Here is a 24648-nt window from a genome sequence, read left to right on the forward strand (position 1 = left end):
CCACCACCAGCAGTTGGATCCTGATCAGCTCAAGGTTGACTCAGCTTTCAGTCCTTCCGAGGTGGGCAAAATGAGGAGCCAGATTGTTGGGGACAAGAGGCTGTAAACCGTTTTGAGAGGGCTGGAAAGCACTATAAAGCAGTATATAAGTCTAAAATGCAATTGCTCTTAAATAGACCAGTATTGTCAATGCTTTTTTACGCCTATCTGCTCCACTCTAGTGATCTGCTTATATTTTCCGCAATCCCACGGTTGCAGTGCTCCAACTGGATGGATTCGTACGTGCATCCTTGCACACTTAATATATCTTTATTATGATTTATGAAGACTGGCTTCCTATTGGCGAGTCAGTTGTTTTCCCGGGTTTGACCGACAGCCCGAAAGCCCACCCTTTTCCCTCTTGCGTTTCTAAGTGACCCCCACCCACCATCCGCCTCTTCGGGCCCCGCCCTCCCGCCGCTCCTATTGGACGCCCTTCCCCGCCCGTGCTTGTATAGGCGGCGCGAGCGCGAGGGGCCCAATGGGCGAGAAGCGCGCGAGCCCGCTCTTCGACAGCCGATTGGCCCGTAGGCGGGGGAGAGGGCGGGGCAGCCACTCTGCGGCGGCGTGAGGAGACGTTTAAAGATGGCGGCGTCCGCGCGAAGGCGGCTTCGCTGAGGTAAAAAAGCCGCGGCTGAGGAGGGGAGAAGGCGGCCGCTTTCCCTCCCTCACGCCGGCTGGGAGCTAGGCGGACGCGGAAGAGACCCTGAGGAGCAGCTGAGATCGGGCGGGCATGGCTCAGGTGGGTGTCGGGCCTGGCCGCCTCTTACCTAGAGGAGGGGGCTGCCCGCCGGAGCCTCTCTGACTAGGCCCCGTGTCCCTTCTAGGCCGAGAAGCATTGATTTCCCCCCATTCCCTCGTTTGATTGACGGTCGGGGGTGGGGAAGCCCAATGGGCCACGCGACCTGCCCCAGACACACTATTACACCCCTCCCCCGAATTTGGGGGAGGGGGGAGGAGAAATTGGAGTATATTGATTTTAAATAATTCTATGAGATCTATAGAATAGGAAAGAATAGAATAAAATATGAAAGAGTAGAATAGAATAAAGAGTAGAATATAGAATATAATGGAATAGAGAATAGAATAGAGAAATATTATAGAATATAATAATGGAATAGAGAATAGGGAAAGTAGAGTAGTATATAGAATATAATAATGGAATGGAGAATAGAATAGAGGAAGAGCATAGAATATAGTAATGGAATATAGAATAGAATAGAGAAAGAGTCGAGTAGAATATAGAATATAATGGAATAGAGAATAGAATAGAGAAAGATTATACAATATAATAATGGAATAGAGAATAGGGAAAGTAGTAGAATATAGAATATAATAATGGAATGGAGAATAGAATGGAGAAAGAGTCGAGTAGAATATAGAATATAATGGAATAGAATAGAGAAAGATTATAGAATATAATAATGGAATATAGAATAGGGAAAGTAGAGTAGAATATAGAATATAATAATTGAATGGAGAATAGAGGAAGAGCATAGAATATAGTAATGGAATATAGAATAGAATAGAGAAAGAGTCGAGTAGAATATAGAATATAATGGAATATAGAATAGGGAAAGTAGAGTAGAATATAGAATATAATAATGGAATGGAGAATAGAATAGAGAAAGTATAGAATATAATAATGGAATGAAGAATAGAAATCAGAAAGTGTAGAATAGAATAGAGAATAGAATAGGGGAATGAAGAATTGAATTGAATTGCATTCTTTATTGGCCAAGTGTGATTGGACACACAAAGAATTTGTCTTTGGTGCTTATGCTCTCAGTGTACATAAAAGAAAAATAAAATAGAATACATTCATCAAGGTGTATGATGACAGATTTAGATTTAAATTAAGATTTAGATGCTTTATGTGCATTTGTATGGGAGGGTAGAAGGGGGCGGTTAAAGCTCTTCTTTCTTTTTTAGGGCCACAACTCTGTAAAGTCTGTTGGGCTTGGCCCAAAGTCACCCCACGGTCTGAGGGGGCTCCAAGGGCTTTGGGGAGTCCCCATGCAGGATTGGGCTTCTTGGTCTAAATAGACCTCAGGGAGGATTGGTGGTGGTGGGGGGATACAGCTGCCTTCCTGGTTTGGGAGGAGGGACTTCTTTCAGGGGTAAAATAAGTCACATAAAAGTAAATGCTTGACCTCCAGTTATACTTCATAATCGTTTATTTTTATGTGATTTATTTTTATTTTGTAAGATTTATTGCAACAACAATAGTAAGATTTTTTATTAACCCTAATCCATCTTACCATGGATGGCACACAATATTATTTGTACAGGTGGTCCTTGACTTACCACAGTTCATTTAGTGACCAAAGTGAAAACCACATTGAAAAAAGTGACTTATGACCATTTTTTGCACTTGTGACCATTGTAGCATCCCGTGTTCATGTGATTTACCTTTGGATACTTGACAACTGATTCATTTATTTGCCAGTTGCTGGGTTCATGTGATTCCCTTATGTGACCACCTGAATAGCAAAGTCAATGGGGAAACCAGACTCACTTAACAACCATGTTACTAATTTAACAATTGCAGTGATCCACTTAACAAATGTGGCAAGAAAAGTTGTAAAATGGGGCAAAACTCACTTAACAGATTTCTCACTTAGCATCATAAATTTTGGGCTCAATTGTGGTAAGTTAAGGACTACCTGCATTGCTCTCCACCATTCCATGTGTGTATTTGTGTATGTATCTATTAAATTTATTGATGTTTGTGCTTTTCTCCTGGATTCCTTGTAATTAGGGTTAAATCATGATGCATGACATTAATGGAGTCATTGCAAGATTCTTATAAAAGATCGGGAGGGAAATAGATCTTTCCCTCATCACATCAACTGTACAATTTGTGTCTGAGTACTGGAGAGAGGAGATACCTCTGTCCAATAAAAATCAGACCTCCAAGGGAGTGGCACCATTTTCTCCTTTGGGGCTGTAGGTGTTCTAATTTTTGTGGTCCTCTTAGGTGCATTATTACATACTTGCCTAGGCAGTATCTGAGAATTGAACACAATTGAATGAAAGGGGGGGGGGGGCTAGTACATTTCTGGTAACTGTAGAGCAGTGTTTCTCAACCTTGGCGACTTTAAGTCCTGTGGACTTCAACTCCCAGAACTCCCCAGCCAGCTATGCTGTAGAACAATGACACTGTGAGTAATTCGTAGAAAAAGCACCAGCTTTTTCAGTCATGTAAAATTCTTTGCCTTTCAAAGCAAGTGGTCCTTTTTGCTTTTGTTTCTGTAGTTCATCATGCTTTTTTTGGAAGCCTGCCAGGTGACCTAGTTCAGATCTGAGAGTTTTTTTCTTTTATTAAAGCAGACAGCCTGTTTAAGTGAATGAGTCTTGTGGCAACAAAGTTTACAGATTTATTCTGGCAAATCTTAACTTGATCCAGCTTGGTGTTGCTTCATAACACCTTGCCCTAATTTTTTTATGGAACATAATCTGAAATAAATCTACTTGTTCAACTATTTGCTTCTATCTAGCTGTTCCACTACTTTGAATTCTCAAAGGAAGCTTATCGAAGTTGAAGGTAGTATTTCCCTGAAAGACCATCATCCTTGCTTGCCATTTGTATCTGTCACTCCAGACCTTGTTTACATAATAGTCAAAATGACACCTATGGAAGCTATACTTATACATGAAATGAAAACAAGTCTTCATAACTATGTTCTGTACATCATCAGAATTTTACCAAGGATGGATTGGCTCCATTGTTAACTTAGAACGAGGAACTTCAAGAGAAATGAAGAGAACTGTGTTGCTTTTTACCCATTAGTCAATAAAAGAAATACAGATAATCCTCGGTTTATGACCACAATTGAGCCCAAAATCTCTGTTGCTAAGTGAGACAGTTGTGTGAATTTTCCCCATTTTGCAACCTTTCTTGCCATAGAAGGTCACAAAAGGAGATCCCGGGGACACTGCAACTGCCATAAGTATGAGTCAATGTCCAAATATCTTAATTTTGATCACATGACCATGGGAATGCAATGGTCATAAATCACTTTTTTCAATGCTGTCGTAACTTCGAACTTTCACTAAACTGTTGTTAAATAGAGGACTACCTATATGTTATTCTCAGGATTGGGTAATTGGACTGTACTTCCTAATCCAAGCAATTGACAGTTGACTTATTTTTCTTTGCAGGCTGAAAGAAGTCGAGAAGATCTACAACAGCCAATGGAAGAAGCTCTTAGCTCGGACATCAGCTATTTAAGTTGAATGCATTGTGATTTCCAGTAATTGAGACAGTGATTCTGAAAGCTGTCCACATTAATGAAAAGAGCAATGTAGTCAGCTTAACTGAATCATCAGTGTTGCCTTTTGACTAAAGCACGACCAATCCTCTCTGGAGGGACTTCTGCATGTGAGGATCATAGATTCCTACAACCCTTTCGTTTAAAACTTGATGGGTTTATTTTATTTCCCCCCTTCCCCTTTGGGTAAGTTTTAGCAATGGAGAATTGTGAAAACACACCTCCCCTTCCAAAAGAGCCAGCCAGCAATGAAATGAACATGGAGAACCCTTCTTGTCCCCCACCACTGCCACCCAACGAACAGCCTCCACCACCTCCCCTGCAAACGTCCAGTGACGCAGAGGTAATGGACGTTAGCTTCGGTGGTGATGGACAGTCAGATACCCCTGCTGGGGACGCCCACGCTGGCAATGGGATTCAGCTTCTCACCAAGGGATCTCCGTGCTACCAAAGTCATCTTATCATAGATCCTCATAGCAACCAAAGCCCAAGAACTGCTCGCCATGCACCCTCGGTTAGGAAGTTCATTCCCGATCTTAAGTTGCTTAAGGATGTAAAGATTAGCGTTAACTTTACAGAGAGCTGCAGAAGTAAAGACAGAAAAGTGCTATACACTGGAGCTGAGCCAGATTATGAGGCAGGGGCAGATGTAGGGATTCGCGGTGTCAATGGGGATGTGCATGCTTGCCCTCTCGGTGGGGGTAGTGGCGGCCCGGCAGCTCAGGTAGCCGGCAAAAAGGAGGAGACCAAGGATGAGGACAACGAGGTAGATCAGGAAAAGCGAGTGGAATATGCAGTGTTGGATGATTTAGAAGAGTTTACAGACAATTTGATGGAAATAGATGAAGAAGGAGGGTTTGCATCTAAGGCGATCGTTCAGCAGGACAAAGTGGACGAAGAAACCTTGCACTATTCTTACGAGGTAATTACAGTTTATTTTTTTGTTTCCAGAGTTTGGCTTCAGGAATGAAATTGCGAATATACGGCATTTCTGCGGCATGTGTATTAATTTGGGGAAGCGGGGGGAGGTAAGGGAAGAAAATCTTAGTGGAACAAAATTTGGGCTTGGGGCTTAATCGTAGAGAAGATACAGATAGTCCTCAATGTACAATCACAATTAAGCCCAAAATTTCTGTTGAGAAATTTTGAGACAACTGTTAAATGAATTTTATGACCTTGTCACAGTTGTTAAGTGAATCACTAAAGTTGTTCTGTTAGTAGCCCAGCTGTTAAGTGAATCTGGCTTTGCCATTGACTTTGCTTGTCGGAAGGTCACAGAAGGGGATGATATGACCCTGGGACACTGCAACAGTCATTAATATGAACCAATGTCCAAATTTTGACCACATGACCATGGGGATGCTGAAATGGTTGTAAGCATGAAAAACATAAGTTGATTTTTTCAGTGCTGTTGTGACTTCAAATGATCACTAGACAAATAGTTGTAAGTTGAGGACTGACCTGTACAAGTGGTTCTTGGTTGGCAACCATTTTCAGTCACAAGATGAAAAAAGTAACTTAACAACAGATTCTCACAATTGGAGCCTTCACAGGTCTGGAAAGCAAAGGAAACCTGAAGCCCAAGTTGCAGATTCACCTAGTATCTGCTTCACTTAACCACCGAGTTGTCTGTCTGAGTTGTGGTTGCTAAGTGAGGACTATCTGTAGAGCTCATCAAAGTACCATGTTTCCATGAAAATAAGACCCAACTAGAAAATAAGTCCTAGCATGATTTTTCTGGATGCTTGTAATATAAACCCTACCCCCCAAAATAAGCCCCAGTTAAGATCGTCAGCCAAACGGATGCATTTTAATACTACATGTCCCCAAAAAGTAAGGCCTAATCAAAAATAAGTCTGAGCAAAAATTAATATAAGACCTGGTCTTGTTTTCAGGGAAGCATGGTAGCTGCATTTTTAAAAAATCATCAAATCTTCCTGAATTATTACAGAGCTGCTGAGCTACTTACCACTGCTTGAAACTTGCCACCTTGATACAATCCAAGTCACTTGGGTAATTCATAGGTCTCTGCAGCCGTACCAATCTTCCCAGGGAGTGAGGAGAATATGGGGCGTGGTATCTACCTGACAGTATGTTTTTCAGGATGAATTTGATAATGATGTGGACGCTTTGCTGGAAGAGGGACTTTGCGTTCCCAAAAAAAGGAGGATGGATGAGAAATATGGAGGGGAAAGCGACCATCAGTCTGATGGAGAAACCACTGTGCAGCCCATGATGACCAAAATAAAAACTGTTCTTAAAAGTAAGCTTTTGCAGTAATCCCACACCTTGTTTCCTTGACTATCTCAGTTTCTCTAAGAGGCTGGCTCTCTTCCTGTTCACATCTAGCCCAGAACAACTGCATTTCTCTGAGGGAGATGGGTGGTTAAGAAGTGTAAAAAAAAAAAAAAAATTGGTCCACACCCAGAAGAACACCAGAGTTGTTCTGGGTGTGATTAAAACCACTTGATTCATGCAGTTTTTATTTTACAGATAGACTACGGAGGATTTCTACACACCCTTAACTGTCTTTGCCCGTTTTCTCTAAAGCAGGGGTTTCCAACTTTATGCTTTGTGGACTTCAACTCCCACAATTCCTTAGCCAGCCATTCCTGCTGGGGAACCTGGGAGATAAAGTCGTAAAGTTGCCAAGGTTGGAGAGTTCCCGCTTTGGAGAAAAAGGAAGCGTTGATAAATTTCAACTTGCATGTCAGGAGGGTTTCTTCAACCAGTATATGAGGAACCTCAAGCTTCCAGCTAGCTTGATGGTTAACCAGGGAGATGGGAGGCACTTCTGTTTCAAAATAATAATTGAAGGGTTTGGGCACTAAGCAATGCCTCAGTGTTGTGGTCTGCCAGCGGAGCTGGTGGCAGATTCGGACAGTGAAGAGGTTGGGGAGGAACCTGGGCCAGTCCTGGAGTCTGGGGAAGGCTCTGACAAGTGCTCTGCGTCAGAGGCAGAGATGGGGCTAGGGCCGTCTGACAGTTATCAGCTGCCTTTGGAGTCAGAGATCAGTGGGGCAGAAGAACAACTGGAGCCTGTTCCTGATGTGCACATGCACAGAGCTGCCAGGAGAAGGAAACAGTTAAGGAACAAGGGCCGGCTTGGGAGTAACGGCACAGGTGGACCATGAATGGCCCCTCCCATGGAGAATAAAGAGGAAAGGGGAGTGGAGTTTGCAGGAGACAATTAGTTCACTTAATTAGTGTGAAGATTTGTTCGGGATTCTCAGAGACTCCTTGCCAAGTATTTTCTTGTACAGCGCTGCATTTGGAAGCTATTGGCCTGGCAGCTCTCCAAGCCTGATAAGGGCTCTGGTTGTAAATTCTTCCTTGAAAGACTGTTTGCCGGGACTTTGCTGGATGTGAATGAGATGAATTCACATTAGCTTTATAAAAAAGGGGTTTTGTCGAGAGAAAGAGTCTGCTTCATGATTTTGTGAAGCCTAGGTCAGAACACTCTCTGTGTTTCTCTTTTCCAGGTCGTGGTCGCCCTCCTACAGAACCATTGCCTGATGGATGGATCATGACATTCCACAACTCGGGCATCCCAGTGTACCTACACAGAGAGTCTCGTGTGGTCACCTGGTCCAGACCTTATTTCTTGGGAACGGGAAGCATCCGAGTATGTCTTTTGGGTTTCATTCTTTTAGAAACATGAATAGGCGTTAGGCATTCTGCAATTGTTAGAAGTATGGCTGACCATCACTGGTTTTTATTCTGTAAAATTCGATTTCATCTTATTTAAAACATGAGATGCTACAGGTATTCCTCGACTTATAATCGTTCGTTTATCCCAAAGGTGTTTTTCTCAAGAGGCAACTGGACCTTTCTCGTTTATTCTTTGAAGATGTTTCGCCTCTCATCCAAAAAGCTTCTTCAGCTCAGGCTGGATGGTGAGGAATGGAAGGATTTATACTCCTTGCAGGCAGCTGGTCGTTTGCACACTTTTTGAAAATTGTTGAGACCCCTTGGGGGCCCTTGAAAAAGCACCTTTGGGACAACCATGATCTGGATGACTGAGAATCTCCATAGAAATCATTCATTTAATGACTGCGAAGTTACAATAGCTCTGAAAAACGTGCTTAATAAATCATTCCTTAAACTTCAATAGGAGAAGCTGGATTCACTTAACAACCTCCTGATTCACTTAACTGCCTGCCTTCTTAACTATGGAAATTCAGGTCTCATTTGTGGTCATAAGTCGGTGACTATCTGCATGTTGGTCAGCCAAGCTAATTATGAAACTGTCAGCATCAATCAGAATAATATGAAAAAAGAAAATTGCCTTCCTGCCCTTTGACAAAAAGATCTATTTTGAATTATTGTTACATTCCAAAATAAAAATTGCTTTATAGGTTACTTAACTCTAAAAGCTTGACTCGTTAGTAAATTAGAGGATCAATATTTTCTTATTGATCATCTTTCCTTAAGCATAATGCATAACTGATTTATAGGGTTCTCTTCCGCAACAGGGAGTGAGGGCCTCTAGCTGAAATAAAGCCAAAGAGCATAGAATGCTGTTTAGTTTTTGGATAAGTTTTGCTATTCTAGCCGCCTTGGAGGCATCTGGCGGCAGTGAAATGTGAGATCTTAAAGCAGATGGAAATACATTCCTCTCCAATTCTTTTACAGGGGAAACATTTATAGAGAAAAGTTGGGTACTTATGAGCACCCTATGTACAAAGGTAATATATAGTGGATGGCTTTGATTTTAAAAATTAGTGAAAATACATTGGAGCAATTAGGAACACTTTGCGTTTTGGTACTTCCAAGGTGCACTTTTTAAATTCATTTTAAAAATTACTAAAAATACATTGGAGCCATCAGGACCACTTTACACTTTGATACTTCCAAGGTGCATTTTTTAAATTCATTGCTTCTCACAAGATTTTTCTTCTGATACTACAGAAAATACATAACTTAAAAGGGTGTAAGTTGCTAGAGAGCCAGGTGATTTTCTAACCAAGGTATAAAAACACTCTTAGGAAGCACATTGCATTTGACTTCCCAGTTGTGTCTTGTTTTGTATAACAACGACGATTCTCAGAGGTCTGATGTTTTGCTGGTAAAGACTAGGGCACTCTATATGAGGGAAGTTACATGTTTGTTTTATAGCCCTGCTCTCACCTTTGAACTTGCAAACTGTGTTGCAGAAACATGACCCTCCTCTGAGTAGCATTCCTTGTTTGCATTACAAAAAAATGAGAGAAAACGAGGAAAGGGAACAAAGCAATGACATCACCCCAAACGGGGAAGTTTCACCCGTAAAGCTGATGGACAAATCCCTTGAACTGGATTGTCAAACAGAGGAGCCGGACTCTACTGCAGCCGATTCCGGAACGTTGGATGAGAAAGATCCATCTGGGGGAGATGCAGCCCAAGGAGCTTTGGGACAAGTGAAGGCCAAAGTTGAAGTGTGTAAAGATGAATCAGTAGGTGAGGACCTGCCATTTACCGTTTCCAGGTGGGCCACATCCTGCCGACCAAGTTAGGCATCAGTGTTTCTCCTTCAGTCATCCAGAGATCCCCTTGCTGTTGCTTGTGTACATTAAGTGTCGCATTAATGTACTGTATTTTTCGGAGCATAAGACACTCCGAAGTATAAGACGCACCTAGCTTTTGGGGAGGAAAACAAGGGGGGGAAAATCTGCCTCTTCCTCCCAGCAATTTACCTCCTTGCAGCAAACAGTAAACAGTACAGAAGATATACACTGTTTGTGGTGTTACATTTCAGGCTATACTTGTACAGATGCTGTTAAAATAGATGTGGCTTTCTGGAAGTATACGTTATTCTCTGCTATTTAAAACTTCAGATCAAGCATTTATTTTAAAAAGTTGCTTCATTTTGTTAAGTTGTCTAGAACAATCATAAAGCAGTCTTTAAGAAATAAGCCTAATAATTTGAACATTCTATAGACATTTACCTCCACTAGACTGATACGATCGCATCGATTAGGCCTCCTCCGAATTCCATCATCCAGCCAGTGCAGACTGGCAACTACCCGGAGGAGAGCCTTCTCGGTGGCTGCTCCGACCCTCTGGAACGAACTCCCCGTGGAGATTCGGACCCTCACCACCCTCCAGTCCTTCCACGCCGCTTTAAAGATCTGGCTGTCCCAGCTGGCCTGGGGTTAAGATTCTAACCCCACCCGAATTGTGTGACTGTTGTGTTTTCTTTTTAATATGTTGTATTGTCTTCATGTTGGAAAATTGTTTGTCCTTCCCCCCCCCCTTTTTGAACTGTGAGCCGCCCTGAGTCCCCCCAGGGAAAAGGGCGGCATACAAATAAAGGGAAATGAAATGAAAATGAAAATTTATAGTTATTGACTTACCTCCTTGCAGCAAACAGCTTGTTTCAGTTTAGCCTGATTAGAAATGGGGGAGGGGGAATCCGCCTCTGCCTTCCAACAATTTGCTTCCTTGCAGCAAACAGCCCATTTCAGTTTCAGCCTCCCGATGATCAGATGTTTCAGGCTATAGGGATTGCCATAGCTTATTACTACCTCCACAAGCCCCATTTTCCCATTTGCTGCAAGGAGGTAAATTGCTGGGAGGCAGAGGCCAAAGGGTGGGGATCGGTGGGTGGGTGGGGCTGCATTTGATGTAGAAGACGCACCCAAATTTTCACCCTCTTTTGGGGAGGTAAGTGCGCCTTGTACTCCGAAAAATATGGTACATTATAAGTAGGACAAGAAGCAATGGATGGAAGCTGTCAGAGTGTGCACAGCGTGGCTACTATTTTGAGACAATCCAGGAGCAAAATACAGAACACAGAGGTCTTTCAAACAGTGGTTTATATACAAGACTTATATATACATATATACACTTGTTAGGCAAATACCAGGCAATCAATCAGTCTTCAACTCTACACAGGGAACCACAATGCAGATAGATCACAAAGAGTGAAATACAAGAGGAGAGAGAGAGCCGCCCTCACATGGCTTCCCTTATATATACAGCTTCTTAAAATTGCAATAACTCTGCTGACTCATGTCATCATCTCCGTTTATAGCCTTACAGCAGCTGGTCAGCTATTAAATCGTCAGAAGCATATCAAAGATAGCTCCAACTTAGAAGTAGGGAGAGATTTTCGGACAGTGAGAACAATTAATCAGTGGAACGACTTGCCTCCAGAAATTGTGAATGTTCCATTAGGAGACCAGACAGCCACTTGTCCAGAATGGTATAGGATCTGCTTACACAAGGGGTTGGACTAGATCAGGGGTGTCAAACTCGATTTCACTGAGTGCTGCATTGGGGTTGTTTTGACCTTGGGGGGCTGTGGTGAGTGTGGCAAGGATGGGCTTGGTCACATCAACGTCACTTGTATCGGGGCACTTGTGGTGGCCTGAGCACTCGGGCGAGCGAAAATGGGTTCCCGAGCTTCGTTTTCGGCTGTGATGGCCTCCTGCAATCCTCTGTCCATGAAAGCAGAGCTTGGGACGGCTGTCTGCAGCTCTTGCAAGCTCTATTTTTGCTGGCAGAAGCAGTAGGGGGCCAGATCGAAGCACCCCGTGGGCTGGATCCAACCCTGGGCTTTGAGTTTGATACCCCTCTCCTAGAAGACCTCCAAGATCCCTTCCAACTCAATTACCCTATTTTCTTTTTTGTTTAACTGCTTGTTTGCAGCTATGATGCCAAAGGACATAAGCACAAATCTTTCTGAGATATTTCTATCTACAGTAGTCCTTGACTTAACAACCACATTACGATCATAGGACCTGATGTCCATAAATCAGGTCACTCCCATGATCGACCCAGTTGCTCCCTCCGTTAGAAGGAGCACAGCGGGGTGACAGTTGCTTTGTTTCCTTAGATATTGAGGATTTCCGACACTACCTGGAGAAATGCTTCGATTTCGAGCAAGTCACGGTGAAGAAGTTCCGAACGTGGGCGGAGAGGCGGCAGTTCAACCGGGAGATGAAGAGGAAGCAAGCGGAATCAGAGAGGCCAATTTTGCCAGCCAATCAGAAACTCATTACATTGTCTGTCCAAGATGCGCCCACAAAGAAAGGTAAGCTGGTTGCAAGAATTGTGAATTAATTTAAAGCCCTGAGAATTAGCCAAAGTTCTGTATGGAACTGATTTTATCTGTTTGTCCTTCCCATTCAGAGCTTTGTCTTCCATTCAGAGTTATCTCCCCAGGTATACTTAGAACCCAGGTGCATTGGTCACTTTCAGCTATTTCAAGTATCCCAAAGTCATAGGCTTCCCCAGCAGCACAAAGCTGAGTCCTCATCCCGATAAACCCCTTTTACTTAATTTACAGTGAATTCCTCTCCAGCAAAGTCCGGGTCCACATTCTTTCAAGATAGTTCACAATTACGGACCTTTATCAGGCTTGGAGAGTGACCAGGCTGATATCTTGCAGACACCACAATACTTGGCAAGAATGCAGGAATGAACTAATTGTCTTCTCCAAAGTCCACTCCCCTGTTCGCTCCTCTTTTATTTCCTTGAGGGAGGGGCCATTCATCGTCCACCTGTGGCCTTACTCACAAGTTGACCCCTGTTCTTTAGCTGTCCCCTTCTCCTGGCAACTCTGCACATGCTCACACTGGGGGACATTGGGGTCATCAACGGAGGACTACCTACACTGAGTGTTGGTAATCTTGGAAAATGCTAATTTTATTTTCGACTCATCGTTAGGCTAGTAACACTACACCTAGTGCGATTGGTATCAAGGAGTTGTATTTATCCTGTGGGATTTCTTAATGAAAGCCGTTCTCATCCTCCAGCTGTTTCTAGTGAACATTTCAGAGATTCAAAGCCGCATCTGTGTGATATCTTTATTTTCCAGAGTTTGTTATTAATCCCAATGGGAAGTCTGAAGTTTGTATCCTTCATGAATATATGCAACGAGTGCTGAAAGTACGGCCTGTTTACAATTTCTTTGAATGTGGTAAGTATTCTAATATTTATCTAAGGAACGATTCATTCATCTTAGTGATGATTTACTTAAGAGCTGCCATAAATCTAAAGAACTAAGCTTCAGCTATGTTTCAGGATCCAATCTGGATCAGTCACCGGAACCAGAGGTTTAGTCTTCCGAGCTTTCAGACTTGTGCTGAAGCTCATCCCCAGGAAACTTTACTGCAATGGAGAGAAATAAGCAGTGGGGTACCACAAGGTTCCGTTTTAAGTCCAGTACTCTTCAATATCTTCATAAATGACTTAGATGAGGGAATAGAAGGGGAACTTACCAAATTTGCAGATGATACTAAACTAGCAGGAATAACTAACACTCTAGAAGATAGGCTCAAGATCCAGAAGGATTTTGACAGACTTGAACACTGGGCCCTATCTAACAAAATTAAATTCAATGTAGAGAAAAGTAAAATTCTACACTTAGGTAAGAGAAACCAAAAGGACACATATAATCTGGGTAAAACCAGGCTTAATAGCATTAACTGAGAGGGATCTTGGAGTCTTAGTGGACAACCAGCTAAATATGAGCCCGTTGTGTGCAATGGCAGCCAAAAAAGCCAATGCAGTCCTAAATTACATTAACAGGAGGATACAATCAAGATCAGGTGAGGTCCTAATACCATTCTATAAAGCCCTAGTAAGACCACACCTAGAGTACCGCATCTAGTTTTGGTCACCACACTATAAAAAAGATTTTTGAGACTAGAAAAAGTGCAGAGAAGAGCAGCCAGGATGATTAGGGAACTGGAGATTGTTGACATAGCAATAGCCGTTAGACTTATATACCGCTTCATAGGGCTTTAAGCCCTCTCTAAGCGGTTTACAGAGTCAGCATATTGCCCCCACAGTCTGGGTCCTCATTTCACCCACCTCGGAAGGATGGAAGGCTGAGTCAACCTTTGAGCCGGTGAGATTTGAACCGCTGAACTGCAGATAACAGTCAGCTGAAGTGGCCTGCAGTACTGCACCCTAACCACTGCGCCACCTCGATTTCCCAGGCTTCAAAAATTTCCCTGGCTATTTTTGTCCCCGCTCAGCCAACAATCTTAGTAGCAATACTATGCATAGAATAGCCCAAAGCACACATTCTGGTAGAGAGAAGTTCCCTGAGGATGGGCTCCAGCATGACTCCGAAAGCTCGGAAGATGAAACCTCTGGTCCCAGTGACTGATCCAGATTGGATCCTGAAACATCATCCCGGGAAACAGATTATATATTCGCCTTCATTCTTGAGCTATGTTTCTGGAAAACTCTATAAAACCCCCTGTTATTCTGAATATATTTACATGCAAGAATGTTAACGCAATGCATAGTGGGGGTGGAATAAAGAAACAGTAACATGTTATAGTTCAATATAAAGGAAACATACATTCATTCTTTAACTGAATAGCCCTTGTAATCGCCAAGTATGCTAAACATGAGCTTCTCTGTCTTCTTGATGGGGTGAGATGGGACTTCAAATATTTTGATTTTTCTCCCTCTCTTTAAAGAGAACCCAAGTGAGCCTTTTGGAGCATCAGTTATTATTGATGGAGTGACTTACGGGGCAGGGACTGCCAGTAGCAAAAAGCTTGCCAAGAATAAAGCTGGTAAGTAAAGCTATCCAGATCAGAGTTCCCCAACGTTCCTGGCTTTGCAGACTGACGATGGGAGGGAGGGAGAGGGTGCTCACAGGTTGGGGACCCCTGATCTAGATCTATGGATGATTAGTGGAGTCAAGGAAATTAGCATTCTCAGAAAATGGGTTCCTCAGTTCTGATTCTACACGCAATTTGTGCTCTCATCAGTGTTTGCTGGGCTAGCATAGAGAGAAATTAACACACACACGTGATGTGTGAAATTGACACGTGTGATTGAAATGCAGTGCATGTCATCCTCGACTTACAACAGTTCATTTAGTGGCTGTTCAAAGTTACAATCGCACTGGGAAAAAGGTGACATAGCTGCTTTTCCCACTTAGCGACTGTTGCAGCATCCCCATGGTCACCTGATCAAAATTCAGATGCTTGGTGATCATGGTGTCCCCTTTTGCGACTTTCTGACAAGCAAAGTCCATAGCAAAGCCAGATTCACTTAACAGCTGTGTTGCTAACTTCACAGCAGCAGTGGTTCACTTAACGGTGGAAAGGAAGGACATAAAATGGAGCAAAATCTGCTTAACAATTTAGTCTCACTTAGCAGAAATACTGGGCTCAGTGGTGGCCGTAACTCAAGGAGTGCCTGTACCACTTTGTCTATAAAGCTGAATTCTGGGGGTTACATTCTATTCAAGATTGTGATTTCAGATGAAAAGAACGCAACTACTGCTTGCTGTTTAAACCTCTGCAATTTAAGTGATTCAAGTAATACTGCAATTTGCAGCAAGACAGTTGTGGCACTTAAGCAATTCCATTCTGGGATTCGCAGTCCATCTGGCTAGCAACTGAAACCATTGCTCGACCATTAGCGTGCGTAGAATTGGCAGAGGAGCACAGAGAATTTAGCACTGATATATCTGGCATTTATTTTCCACAGGCTTTTCTCTCAAAAGGTGTTTCTGCAACTTCACCATCCAGAGGCCCCTCTCTGAGGGAGAAGGGCAGCTACAAAATACAAAATACAAACAATAAATAAACTTCCCAACTTGGAAACCTTTTCACCATACTAAAAACAAAGGAAAATGGGGCCTTAATTGGGTAGACCTGGTTGTCCTGATAAAAACACTTAATCTTTCCCCTGGTATAACCAACAAATCGAGGAGAACCTGTTGCTTAGAGGTTAATTCATCTACCTAATATGCAAGTAGCCCAGGTTCGAATCCCAGAAGGCTATGGCTAGCTGATGAGAGCTAAATAGCTTGAAATAGACCTATACTAGTCTCCTTTTATTTCTTTGGCAGTAAAATACAAATTCAACAGAGGAAAACATTGTTCAATGCATCTTGGCATTCTTGATAAAATGCACATGTAGTTTTCATTCCAATTTTTTTTTTCCAGCACGAGCTACTCTGGAAATCCTCATCCCTGATTTTGTGAAGCAAACCTCTGAGGAGAAGCCCAAAGATAGTGAGGAATTAGAGGTACGTTCACAGCTGAGTCTTCGCTTGTTAAATTCCTTTTAGCTTCGATTCCTTCTGCCCGTGGAAGGAGTTAACTAGAGAAGGACTCCGGAGCCCGGATAAAGCAGTTTTTGCCCTCCAGAGGCTCGAGGAAAGCCTCCAGGGCTTGGGGACGGTGAAAACACCCTCCCCGTGTGCAGGAAGCCAACTAGGCCATACCTCCGTGGCCGCACCCACCCAGCAACCAGGCAGAGAATCTATTGCTAAAAAATTTCAATCCCACTCCTCACTGAGCTGGTGGCTATATTTGGATGGTAATGTCTTAGATTAATAAGCCAAGATAAACTTCAGTATAAGTCACGGACCCTGGTTTAATAAGCTTAGATGTATCTCTTCGAGAACACCTTTTCCCTTTCTTGTTTTTCAGCATGTTATTGAAATACTTGGAAAACATATAGATAGACTAAAACAAAATTTTGGACCCTGCTCATACAGTGGCTTCCTTGAACCCCAATGTGAAATATAACCCTTAGCTCGTACATGTAGTCCTTGAGTTACGACCACAATTGAGCCCAAAATTTATGTTGTTGAGTAAAACATTTGTTAAAGTGAGTTTGTTCCAATTTTATGACTTTCCACATTTGTTAAGTGAATCACTGCAGTTGTTAAAAGTAGTAACTGTCAAGTGACTTTTGTTTCCCTTCTGATGTTGCTTGTCAGAAGGTCACAACATGATCCCAGGGTCACTGCAACCGTTGTAAGCGTGAATCAGTTCTCAAGCATCCAAATGTAAAGCATGTGATTCTGGGGGTGCTGGAACGGTCCATAAGTGTGACAAATGGCCATAAGTCACTTTTTCCAGTGCCTTTGCAACTTTGAATGGTCACTAAGTTAAATGTTGCAAGTCGAGGACTACCCGTATTCTTTGCTGGTAATTACACTCATGATTATCAAAATCAACGCGAAGGCAAACAGCTCCTTTGTTCTGTTTATTTTGTTCTCTTAAATCTTTCCTTGTTTATCTCATTAATACTACAACCGCAGAACAACTAGAGCTCTCCCCACAAAAGCTTTAAAAGTTCTTTCTACCGTTAAGTTTTATCGATTTTGTTGTAGTATTTTAACCATATCAGTATCGAGGATTCGCGGGTATACGAACTGACCAGTAAAGCTGGACTCCTGTCTCCGTATCAGATTCTTCATGAGTGCCTTAAAAGGTGAGTTTTGCATGGCTTACATAATTTTATTCTTTCCTTCTTTTTTGTGGAATAGCTTCGTCTGTTCTTTTTTCCTCTCTTTAATCTGGGAGAACCTAGAAATGGTTCCTAAAACATGACGACTGTGTTCTGACCTAGACTTCCCCAAAAAGCACGAAGCTGATTCCTGGTCCCGACGAAACCCCTTTTATTAAACAAATGTGAATTCCTCTCATTCACATTCAGCAAAGGCCTGGCAAACAGTCTTTCAAAGGAATATTTATGACCACAGACCTTATCTATCTTAGAAAGCTGCCATATACATATTTTCCAAATGAGGTGCTGTGCAAGGAAAGTCAGCACAAAGTCTCTAAGATTCACAGACAGATCTTCACACTCCTGAAAAGAATCTAATGACCGAATTGTTTCCTGCAAAAGCCCCCTCCCCTTTCGCTCCTCTTTTATTTCCTATGGGAGGGGCCATTCACCTTCTACCTGTGGCTTTACTCCCAATTCAACCCTTGTTCCTTAGCTGTTGTTTTACTTCTGGCAGCTCTGTGCATGTGCACAGTGGGAACAGGCTCCAGCTGTTCCTCTGCCTCACTGCTGTCTAGTTCCAAAGGCAGCTGAGAACTGTCAGACGGCATTGGTCCCATCTCTGCCTCCGATGCAGAGCCCTTGTCCGAGCCTTCCCCAGCCTCCAGGACTGACCCGTGTTCCATAGCATCAGAGCATGTTAATTACTGTATAAGAAATATGAATGATCTGATGGTTATTTAAAAAAATCCTTTCTTGGTGAGCATCTAGAATTCAAGAGGAACATATATGCCAAATTTCAGGTTTGTAGGTTTTACGGTTGTGGAGATTTTGTGATGAGTGAGTGGTATTTGGTTTTTATATATCTAGTTACCTGTTACAGATACAGGCTAGGCAGACTCCAGAACTGGGACAATTTGCTTACCACATGCAGTAAAAACCAGTAACATTTTTGTCCTTTGAAAATTATGAACACTGTTTTAGCTGAATGTTATTTTATGTTGGCATCCAGATTTGATGCAAACATTTATTTTACAAAAAAAAAAATGACATTTGTAATCAATAAACCCAGACTTCTTAAATATGGAGAGCTTCTAACAGTATTTAATTTGTCCCTCAGAAATCATGGCATGGGTGATACATCCATAAAATTTGAAGTGATTCCTGGCAAAAATCAGAAGAGTGAATATGTTATGACTTGTGGGAAGCATACTGTGCGGGGGTGGTGTAAGTATAACAGTTACTAAGAAAAAGTATGGAAAATCTGTTTATTAGATTGATATGCCACTTTCCATCTGAGAACATACTGTATTTTTCGGAGTATAAGACGCACCGGAGTATAAGATGCAGTAAGATTTTGAAGAGGCAATTTTTAAAAAAAAAAGGTTTTGCACTCTGCAAACCTCCCAAAACCAGCCTGTTTTTCACAAAAACGGGCCTGATTCCCCCCCCCCCCCAAAAGGTATGGGAGCTTGCAGAGTGCTCCTGGGTGGGTGCTCCCCCCCCCCAAAACGAGCAAAAACAGCCCATTTTTTTGCAAAAACAGACCCAGTTTTTGTCAAAAAAAATTGCATGCATAGCCTTTAGGAGGCTTATAGAGTACTCCCAGGGGCTGAGGGGATTGAGCCCCCAAAAGCCCGTTTTTCACTCATTTCTGCCCTCCCCAGTCCCCAGGAGCTCTCTGAAAGTCTTCTGCAGGCTCTGCATGGCCATTTTGGTGAAGGGGGCGGGGCTTCGGGAGGCAAAAAAATGCTATATTCCATGTATAAGACACACCCAGATATCAGCCTCTTTTTTGAGGGGAAAAGGTGCGTCTTATACTCCGAAAAATACGGTAAGCGTTCTTGGTGGTGTTGATTTTCTTGTTTAATCTGTCCGAATTTCCTGTATACTGATCTCTTAATCGCAAGACATTATCATTTTAGTTACGGTTTTTAATAAAAAACAGAAGTATTTATATTTGAAGTATTTATATCTGCATCAATGCTGGAACTGCAATTTTTTGTAATACTTTTAATATAAGTTTGTAATGACAAGACAAGCATTTTGACTCTGTAAGATAAATGCCTTCCCTATCCTGAACACTCATAATTGTTAAGGACCGAAGTTGATAGTTTAATGGGTAGAATCATCTTTAAAAGTATGATTCCTCAAGGCAGTAGCTTTTTATCCAACTTCTGTGTCCAGTTCCTAAAAGTTTATTGTATGAGTGTGATGCTTAAACTTGCCTTGATTTTGCAGGTAAGAACAAAAGAGTTGGAAAACAACTGGCTTCCCAGAAAATCCTTCAGCTGCTTCACCCACATGTGAAAAACTGGGGGTCTTTATTGCGTATGTACGGCAGAGAAAGCAGTAAGATGGTTAAGCAGGTAAAGCGTTTTATGTTCTGCCTGGCCTCCAGACTAAATAAGGGGATTCTATTGAAAGATGAAAAATTATGTCTTCTAGAGCTAATAAAATTACAACCACAAATCTCCTGGATTACCAAACTTTACAAATTTTGTAAGAAGCTGTGGCCTTCCTGTCTCTTTTATAACAGAACAATTCAAAAAAAGAGCTGCCCAAAGAATTTAGGATATAGAAGCACAAAATGATATAGCTATCCTTAGTAATGACTTAGTATCCTTGAAATGGCTGAGCCAATGCAAACGTACTTTTCAAGTAGGCAGCTATTTAAAGCTACAACTGCCAAAACATCTTAGGGAGATATTTACGTGAGCGAGATTCAAACAGCTTGACAAAACGGTCAGATGTGGGAGATTCCATTCTATATCCTACAATGAGCGTCTCTGCATTTGCGGAGGGGCAGAGGGAGAAGGCCTGGCTCACATCCTATTGGATGGTTGCTTGTATAAGGGGGTGAGAGACATTTACCTTGGTCCATATACCAAACAAAGGACCCATTGGAATCATCATATCAAAACAACTTACTCTATGTGCATCCAGAACTGGAAAATAACATTGAACACAGCACAATACTTAAACAAAATGGTTCGGTTGAGATCTACATAAGTAGGACTGATTGGAGTAGATTGTAAGGGTGACACGAATATAATTTTATGTCATTTTATTCTATTTAACATACCTATGTGTTCTGACCCCCTCCTTTGTCCAGTAACAAATGCCGAGACAAGCTTAAATGAGAATGTCCTTTAATAACAAGTTCAGACTCTTGGTGGCTGAAAGCCAAATAAACAAACAGATAAGGACCTTGGCAGCAAGGCCGACAAACTGGCAGCAATTCAGACAAACTCTGGCAACAATCCAGCCTGCCAAGTTTGTTTCTCTTTAGTCAAAGCGTTGACTTCTGCAAGAAGGGCGTGGCACAAGCAGTCTCTCTTATAGTCTGGAGAGGAGCCTAATGACCATCAGCTGAGTGTAATTACCTCCTGTAATTACGTAGTTCTTGAGGCTGAGTAGCCCTTCGACGGCGTGCATCCTGGAACAACTCACAGTTGGTTTCTGGCTCACTCTCTCTTGTCTCCTCCCCACTGATCCAAGGCTCAGGCGCCTCCTGGTGGCCAACCAGCCTCTCTGCGCCCTGCTCTGAGTCGGAACCCTGTCCAGGGTCCTCCAGAGCCAACTCATAGGGCCCCTCGCTGTCGGAGTCTGGTGGCAGCTCCAACGGCTCCTGCTGGGCCACAACACTTTTGTATTAAATTATATTGTGCCTTATTCCGTAACTATTGTATTTTACTCTACTCTTATTTTAAATTGTTTGTATAGGATTTTATTGGTGATATGTGAACCCTGTGTTTCGATATGGCCTACAGGCTAATCAATAAAACTGCAATCTAATCTTATCTGAAAGATGAAAAATTATCTCTTGTCCGGGATTAGTTGCTTAGACTGAATTCAGAGGCTTTTTTTAAAAAAGTAGTGTTTAAAAGGAACCGTATTAAAATCCTTTTAATTTCCTTTAATTTTGATGCCTTTTGGGTAGGAAACATCTGACAAAAGTGTGATAGAGCTTCAGCAGTATGCCAAAAAGAACAAGCCTAATCTGCACATTCTAAACAAGTTACAAGAGGAAATGAGAAAATTGGCACAAGAAAGGGTGAGTAGCATCTTGGTAGGCTCCCTGGCTGCTTTAACCCTACAAAACAGGTTTATGGTTCTGCTTACTTCGTGGGTCTCCTGATTCTTAAACATGAAGGTATTTAGAAAGTCCTTAAGTAAAGCTTTTCTAATTAGATTTTTTTTTGTTATTTTCTTAATGTATTACCCTGTTTCCCTGAAAATAAGACCTCCCCGGATAATAAGCACAATCGGGCTTTTGAGCACATGTGCTAAAATAAGCCCTCCCCCGAAAATATTTAAACGCATGTGCAGCCGGTCCCCGCCATTTCCTCTGGTTGCTTGCCACACAAACAACACGAGGTGAGGAGGCAAAACCAGAGAAGGGGGAAAGGGAGGGGGGAACATGCCCCATGCACCCCACACTCCCTTACCTAATGGTCGCTCCCGCAACCCTAGCCACAGCATCCCTTCTGTCATGCTAACAGCCGCCGCCAAAAGAGCGGCAGGCCCAGCGATTCGCAACACAGCAGCAGCCATCAGGTGACCATAACCTCCTGCACCTCAAAAATAATAAGACCTCCCAGAGAATAAGCCCAGGCATTTATTTTGGGGGTCAGAAGAAAATAAGTCTTATTTTCATGGAAACACGGTAACTTGGACTGTTAAGAATTTCACAGTGTTTATTGTTTTCACAAAGTATGATAACCAGACTGGTCTTTGTCTTTATATGAAACTATAACTATAGGAATTCTATATTCATAGGAATTCTCCCTTTAGGATAAACTTATTTTAAAACACCACTTTTCTCCTACCCTTACAAACCCAAGTAAGCTCTCCAACTTGGATGTTAACAAAAACAAAATTCTGATAGTATTGAGAGGAGCCAGTTCATCCATGGCCCTTTAGGCAATCTTTTTTTCCAAGAAAAAGATGTTGCCATTTCTGTTTTAAATTTACCTAGCAACCTGCGCCGCGGCTCCTGAGGTTAGAATGCTGGGCTGACAGATGAGCAGCTCACGTTTGAGACCTGTTGCTGCCGCAGGGCAGGTTGAGCCTCTCCATCACACGCTCTGGCTCCCGCCCACTCAGCAGTTTGAAAGCAGGTGACCACAAATAGAATAGAATAACAGTTGGAAGGGACCTTGGAGGTCTCCTAGCCTTACCCCCCTGCTTAAGCAGGATGCCCTACACCACTTCAGACAAACAACTGTCCAATCTCCTCTTAAAATCCTCCAGTGTTGGAGTAGCCACAACTTCTAAAGGCAACTTCTGTTCCACTAATTAATAGTTCTAACTGTCAGGAAATTTCTCCTTAGTTCTAGGTTGCTTCTCTCATGGATTAGTTTCCATCTATTGTTTCTTTTCTTGTCTTTTTGTGCTTTGGAGAATAACTTGACTCCCTCTTCTTTGGGGTATCCCCTCAAATATAGGAACACTATATGCTATCATGTCACCCCAAGTCCTTCTTTTCATCAGACTAGTATAGATTAATACATAGATTAATGGGGTACCAGTGGGCAACTTCACAGGTATGCGAAATGAGCCCCCTACTGGAAACTCCCCCCCCCCAAATCCTTTCACCACAGAAGCACTTTGATGCTTCAGACAAGGAAGTATTAACTAGGATAATCTGGAGCAAGATCAGATATTAAGTTCAGGAAACATTTGAATGTTGGCATCCAGCAAGGATGAAGGATATGTATAATTATGGCTGGTTCTTTCTTTTCTTTTTTTAATTTCTAGGAGGAAACACGAAAGAAACCCAAGATGACAATTGTAGAATCCGCTCAGCCCGGCAGTGAGCCTCTTTGTACTGTGGATGTGTAATGAGAAAAATTTAGGAATTGGAGCAATAAAGCAAGTGGCGAAAGTTAGGAATGGTTTTCATGTTTTACTTTGTCAACAGTTTGAAGGAGAAATTGGCTTACTTCGGGGAGAACAACCTAGCCGTCAAAGCTGCTTCAAACGTGCATTGTGTGTTTGCATCAGGGTGATCAGGCTAAGTTTTGTGTGTGCTTTCCCAAGATGTTATTCACGAGGGCAAAAATCTACCCAGCTATGCATTTGAAGAGAAGTAGAATGGTTCACCTGAGCAAAGTCACTCCCCATCGTTTCCAAAAATTAATGTCTGTTGCCTTTGATGGAGATGCTTAAGGATTAAATGCAGGATGTTCATTTAAAGAGTGGAACAAATGTGTAACCCAGGAGCACAGCTCGTCCCTGCTTTTAGGGACAATACAGGTGCTTGTTTTCTGAAAGGGGTTTCTTGTATTTAAACATTGATTGCATCCTTTGAACAGCTAGCTTGAAGGAAAGACACAAAAATGTGTGTTGCTTTATGCCCTGCTGAGGTTAGGCCAGTAGGATTGCTTCTCAGTGAATTTTTTTGCAGACTTGGGATTTTTAGCATGGATGCAATGATTATCAGAGAAAAACTAATTGCAAACAGCTCCGAGGTTTCCATTTTTTCAATTGTTCTGTTTAAAACAAAGACGAACATAGGAAGCTGAGATTGAAAGATACATTTTGGTTTCTCTTAAGATGTAAACAGCAAAACTTTAGGTGAGCCAAGCATCACTGCTCTGCAACTTTTCTTCACGCTAGTAGGGCTAGTGTGGAGAAACATCATCATGCTTTCTTACAGTTCTTACCAGATTAACCATAAATGTAGCAGCTGTGTTGGGTAAGGTTGCATATTCTATCGTGTCAGTTAAAATTGCAACGCTTAACATTTATTCCCCGTCAGGAAAAATCACTGGATTCTTTTCAAGTTGAGGGTTTTTTTTAAAAAAAAATGTGACTGCTTTTTTTGTTTTTATTGCCTGTTTAGTACTTGCAAATCTGGCTTTGGGAACTATTTGAATGTAAAATGAAATACATCAGAGATGTATCTTCAAAAAGACCGAAGTAAATTTCTATTGTTGAAGTAAAGAATATGAAGATGTAAATGTTTTCTGCTTAAGACAAACCCTGTTGGTTTGTGGTTAAAGAAGGTTTGAAAAGCAAAAAAACTGTGAAATAAATCCATACCATTTGATGATTTCTCCCTCCCAATAAATGTCTATGGAGATGCTCAATCATCCAGGTCATGTTTTTGTCCCAAAGGTGCTTTTCG

The 24648-nt window shown here is 42.1% G+C and overlaps 1 protein-coding gene across 1 annotated transcript; it reads left to right on the plus strand.

The window, feature by feature from the left end:
• Positions 1-604: 604 nt before the first annotated feature.
• On the plus strand, positions 605-24546 carry DGCR8 (DGCR8 microprocessor complex subunit). Its single transcript, XM_032229345.1, has 14 exons — positions 605-781; positions 4204-5235; positions 6417-6576; positions 7796-7938; positions 9470-9752; positions 12133-12330; positions 13117-13218; positions 14735-14833; positions 16220-16302; positions 17398-17498; positions 18634-18740; positions 19755-19882; positions 21457-21570; positions 23277-24546. Exons 2-14 carry the CDS (start codon positions 4513-4515, stop codon positions 23358-23360), a joined length of 2325 nt encoding a protein of 774 aa, XP_032085236.1. The 5' UTR covers positions 605-781; positions 4204-4512; the 3' UTR covers positions 23361-24546.
• The last annotated feature ends 102 nt before the right edge of the window (positions 24547-24648 follow it).

This window comes from Thamnophis elegans, chromosome 13, assembly GCF_009769535.1.
Source record: "Thamnophis elegans isolate rThaEle1 chromosome 13, rThaEle1.pri, whole genome shotgun sequence".
NCBI classification, from domain to species: domain Eukaryota; kingdom Metazoa; phylum Chordata; class Lepidosauria; order Squamata; family Colubridae; genus Thamnophis; species Thamnophis elegans.

What these genes read in the sequence shown, in the direction of transcription:
- DGCR8 (XM_032229345.1), top strand. Translation starts at nt 4,513, where the DNA reads ATGGAGAATTGTGAAAACACACCTCCCCTTCCAAAAGAGCCAGCCAGC. An exon ending in CCTTGCACTATTCTTACGAG is followed by an intron (nt 5,236 to 6,416) that starts GTAATTACAGTT and finishes TATGTTTTTCAG; the next exon opens with GATGAATTTGATAATGATGT. An exon ending in TGGGAACGGGAAGCATCCGA is followed by an intron (nt 7,939 to 9,469) that starts GTATGTCTTTTG and finishes ACTGTGTTGCAG; the next exon opens with AAACATGACCCTCCTCTGAG.